This window comes from Montipora capricornis, chromosome 1 (assembly GCF_036669925.1).
Source record: "Montipora capricornis isolate CH-2021 chromosome 1, ASM3666992v2, whole genome shotgun sequence".
In the NCBI taxonomy this organism is placed as follows: Eukaryota; Metazoa; Cnidaria; class Anthozoa; order Scleractinia; family Acroporidae; genus Montipora; species Montipora capricornis.
In genome coordinates this window covers 29,254,671-29,259,670 of record NC_090883.1, presented here as the reverse complement: position 1 = coordinate 29,259,670, position 5,000 = coordinate 29,254,671, and the positions used below count along the sequence as shown (strand labels likewise).

Sequence of the window (5,000 nt, the reverse complement as noted above, 5' to 3'; positions counted from 1 at the left end):
TAATCATTACTTTGGGAGACCACAACCACATGACAGGACATAATTCTTGTTGAATTCTAAATCGGGATTGATGCTCTGTCTAAAAATGAATCTGCCCAGGGCTAACTTCCCGCCCACAGGACTGAAAAAAAAGGCAAAAGGGCCTCTGGGAACCAAAACTTTAATACCAGATCACACATATAGATATAACTACCATACCATGAACCATTCTCCATAACTTGTCAACAAATGCTTCACATTGTCTTTTCCAACAGTACTCCTGACCATAAGCTTCTCTCAGTAATTTGCTTTCTTGAAGGCACACTCTGTGTCTAACACTGACACCCTCAATTGCTTCAGCCCATTTAACAGGATCTGCTGAATCAACTATGCTGTATGCTCCCAAGGGAATACTTTGCACTGCTCTTGCAAATCCCGAATTACTCCCCACAAGAACTGGTAAACCAGCTGATAATGCTTCAAGAGCAACAAGACCAAATCCCTCTGATTTTGAAGGCATGATCACAAGGTCAACTTCACAAAACAGATCTCTCATTCCTGCACGGCTCTGTACAAATTTTCGCACTGTCACCTGCTCATCAGTAATTCCACAGTTGAGAAGTCTTCTCCTGACTTCATCCTGCTTCCCATCAGGGGCACCCACAAACAGAAGATAATAACCTTTTCCTTTTAGGCGTTCATCAGCAAATGCCTTAACAGCAATGTCATATCCCTTCAGCTCAAAGTCCTCATCATCTCCACGCCCACACAATAACACCTTGAAATCATCATCACTCTCAATTTTGGCCTGTTGCACTAAATCTCCAAATTCCCTATTAAATAGACCCGGAACTATTTCAAAAATATCCTCATCCTTCTTACACCCCTGTAAATAGTAAGAATAAGCCTTTTAAGTCTTGGTCCCACTGGAACAACAAGGTCCGCATACTTGCAAAGATCAACTTCATCCCAGTGCTTCTGTTCACCTATTGAAGTAGGATTATCATAACCCTTATATTTGCTGAGGTCTTCTGGAGCAGTATGCACCACATGCACCCATTTACAATTTTGAAATTGTGGAGAACGTTTTATGATGTTAACTTGCCGGCCAAGTTTCACACCATGGCCAACAACAACATCTATTCTGTGATCTTGAGGTGGAAAGCACAACCAGTCAAGAGGTTCACTGAAGCCTGGTTGTTGACCTGCATCAAGAACATTGATCCCAAAATTTTGGGCTGCCTTTTTGTCTTCATCTTTGCAAGCACCCTCTGGGACCAACACAGAAACTCTGACATGCGGCTGTTGTGACAGATGAATTGCAAACTCTCTGTTTAATGTTGACAACCCCCCAGCCGATGAATTCCATTCACTTCCTAAAAGAGTAATGTCCAGTGCTTCCTTGCTTTGGGCAAAAATCTCCTGTGCTTCTACAGATACTCCTCCTTGTGCCATGACTTCAATTCCAACTGACAGACAACTGAAATGGTTTACAATATAAACACTAAGTATTAACAGCGATTATCACATTTTATAGCCAAATGCTCATCCTATAAATTAAGGTAATTTTGGAAAACTTTAGGAAGTCGGTGCTTAGTGGTGCATGGGCAATGGATCAGTTATGTTTGCATAAATTTGCCTAATATTTACTTTCTAGACTGTATATGCAAAGAATGGAATAAAAATAATTTCATCACAACTCTTTGTCATTATCCAAACATGGAGGTTTATGGGGAAAAATAAAACTCTGACCAACAGTTTAGACTTGGTTTTAATGACCACAGAGAGTCCAACTAACCAAACCAGTAAGTTGGCACTGTCCTTAATGAGCACAGAAAGTCCAACTAACATCACATAAAAAAATGTAGGTATCTCTTACCAAACCAGTAAGTGCCAGTAAAACAGTAAAAACCTTTCTTTTTATTTTAAAATTACATGTGCTTATCAAAATTACGCCTTGTTTTCAAGCAATAGCTTGACGAGAGGTACGTCCTTTTGCATGACTGCTTTATGAAGAGGAGTTTCTCCCGCCCACCGGTCTCGTTTATTCACATCCGCCTTGTTTTCAAGCAATAGCTTGAAGGGAGGTACGTACTTTTGCGTGACTGTTTTATAAAGAAGTGTTTCTCCTGCCTTGCTTCTCAGTTTGGCGTGAAATCCAGCATTAACAAGCAACTGTGAAATGCTGAAGAAGCCTTGACGGACAGACAACAACAGCGGTGAATTTCCCTCATTGTCCTGAATATTCACATCAGCTCCATGCTCCAAAAGCAGTCCAGTCACCACATAATTATTGCTAGAAGCTGCCAAAAGCAAAGGTCCCTTTTTACCTGGGGCTGTTTGAGCATTTACATCTGCCCCAAGATCAATCAGGGTCTTGATTAACACACCAGAGGACATCAGACTTGCCAACAGCAATGGTGTGATCTTGCTCTTTGCAGCGACATTGACATCAATACCATCGTTCAAAATGAGCTCAACCACCTTCTCCACATCGCCGCTTTTGGCGCACGAGTGCAGCTCATTTAGTGTTTCATCAATCTCAACCAATCTTTGGTACAATTTTTCAATATCAGCATGACCTGGTTTTCTGCAATCAAGGGCTGATAGAATATCAACTGCTGATTTGCTGCGGAAAATGGACGCGTTATTACTTATTGTTTGAGATTTCATCTCTTCCACAAAGTTCTCTAGATAGGTGCTTGCTTTAAAAACCCTGTCATAGTCTCCTTGTAAAACAGCTGCCTGTAGTAGATTAAATCCTGAATGGCTGTCCGTACGCAAAAAAGCCCTTTTTGTAGATGTCCTGAGACTGAGCTGCAACAAAACGTGTCAAGCATCAATTAACTTCGTAACGACAGCATTACGCCATGGATAACGAGGCCCATGGAAGCCTTTCCTTTGAATTAGACTTTTTGATAAAAGCCCCCTCTTCTTCCTTTGAGACATTTATGCTTTTCAGTTGAACATCTCTATTTTAGTTAGGAAAATGGTTTGAGATTGGTTGAAAAACCAGTTTACATTTTTCGTATTAATTGACGTATTTACGTATTTATTTCGGAGGAACTAACCTGTAAGTGGCAGTGACAGAATGTAAATATTAGTGAGCTTAAGCACGCGCGTTTTTGAGACGCGGACGGAAACCGGAAGAGAAAAGCTTAGAGAAAGCCTTAGTTAAAGACTTTTTCAGTTGTTTTGCCTCATTCAAGGTGACCAGTTGCTAACCCTGTGTACAATAGTACAATGGGCAATTTGCAGCTTGCGATCACTTGGTACAAAAACCGCCATACTGGAGAGCAAATTGAGCACTAGGTTATCTAAAACAAAGAAAATTTAAATTAAGTTGGTTTGGTTTAGATGCTCCTGTGTGCATTTTGCTCTCCAGTATGGTGGGTTTTGTACCATGTGATCGCCAGATCCAAAGAGCCCATTTGCTAGCCAGAAGTGTAGACTTGAGAACTGTTTGACTAATATACGGAGGAGGTCATAGAAGTAAGTGTGCAGATAATTTCACTGGGTCGTTTCTTGTAATTTTTCTATTCATTTTCTACATTTGTAAGGCCGCGCATTTACGGACCTTTTACTCTACATTTCAGATCGAATTTGTTGAAATTTATTACAATACGATTCTCATCTTCTTATTTGGCGTCTTTGGTCAACGGAAGGAGGGTTTTGAACTAATGTGCCGTGTTGAGGTTGTAATGTACTCATCTCAGCTCTCGAACTTTGAAAAATTTTTTTTTTACTAACTTAGGGCTTTTCTGTTGATTAAAATGCACCTAAACTCAAGTATCTTTCGTTCCTTATATAAATCAATATATAATTCAATCTGCTTTCGTCGCTCTTGTATTTCATTTATAGTCGTAAGTTAGGGAGGGAGCTCATGGTTTCTTTCCTCGCCGGGACAAAAATTTCTTATATTCAAGTGATAAATATTACTTCAGATCCTTTAACTTTATAGAGATGTGCAACGTTTTTAAAATTGCCTTTCTTCTGGTTTTTTTTTTTTTCTGAAAATATAAATAAATGAAATGAATTAAAATGAAAATGAAAATGAAAATGTCAGCATTGTTGCCCAGAATTTCGCTTTTTCTGTGCCGTGCAAGCCATGTAAACTTGGCAGAACTAGCAGTAATTTGGACCCACGACCGTGATGTGAGAGGCATGGGTCTATTCTTGATTTTACGTCACAAACTACTTTGCATTCCTGCAATTTGTGACGTAAAATCGTGAATAGACCCATGCCTCTCACGTCACGGTCGTGGGCCCAAATTACTGCTGGTTTTGATAACTTCGCGCATCTTGCCCGGCAGATGAGAAGAGAAATTTTGAGGTGAGAATGGTAAAACATGTTTGCTTTTTTGCGGGGAGATTAATATAATTGCCAAAAAATATTTGAGTTTAGGTGCACTTTAAGGTTTGTTTATCTTGTAATCACCTCTCTCTTCCAGAGGTTGATGAGCCTTAGTTATGTACGTTATTTAGACAGCAGCAAACACTCAGGCTCTCAGCTCGAGCTGCGCACTCATTCCTGGGTACGAATCGTGAATATAGATAGGGAAAAATAGTCTCTTACATCTAATACGCCCTACACTGACAATAAGGCCTGACGATAAAAAATGCTCCAGGGGAATACAAGGGGTTTTTTATGGAATTTAGTGCACTAAATTTATTTACTGAAGCTAACTTGGCATTGCATTGCATTGCATTGCATTGCATTACTCCACCCAACCCCACCCCCCCAAAAAGACACAACAAGAAAGATCAAGACAGCAAATTAATTCCGCGCAAAATTCACCTTCTTGTCTTATTGCCTTAAGTATTTCTCCCAAGATGGACAAATTTTAAATAACTTACTGGTTGCTGACGACTTGGTTTTGCATCGTGTTCCAGGAGCAGCTGAATTATCGACTGATGATTGCGGCGTTCAGCTTTCTGCAGCGGAGTGAACTGAAACTAAAGAAGAGAAAGAGAGGTTCATCCGCCACTTGAATGGTTTTATTCACTCTTGTCTTCCTTTT

At 40.0% G+C, this 5,000-nt stretch overlaps 2 protein-coding genes across 3 annotated transcripts in view; both read right to left on the bottom strand.

Moving 5' to 3' along the window:
- Positions 1–5,000, bottom strand: part of LOC138037727 (uncharacterized) — a 56,207-nt gene that overhangs the window by 15,149 nt on the left and 36,058 nt on the right. The window lies entirely within an intron of this gene.
- Positions 1,768–5,000, bottom strand: part of LOC138037851 (ankyrin repeat domain-containing protein 7-like) — a 5,590-nt gene continuing 2,357 nt past the window's right edge. Inside the window, exons 4-5 of the mRNA XM_068883725.1 lie at positions 4,837–4,935; positions 1,768–2,796 (exon numbers count right to left, since the gene is read on the bottom strand). Of these exons, the coding sequence (XP_068739826.1) occupies positions 1,930–2,652 (723 nt within the window). The 5' untranslated portion in view covers positions 2,653–2,796; positions 4,837–4,935 and the 3' untranslated portion in view covers positions 1,768–1,929. The remainder of the gene's footprint in view (positions 2,797–4,836; positions 4,936–5,000) is intronic.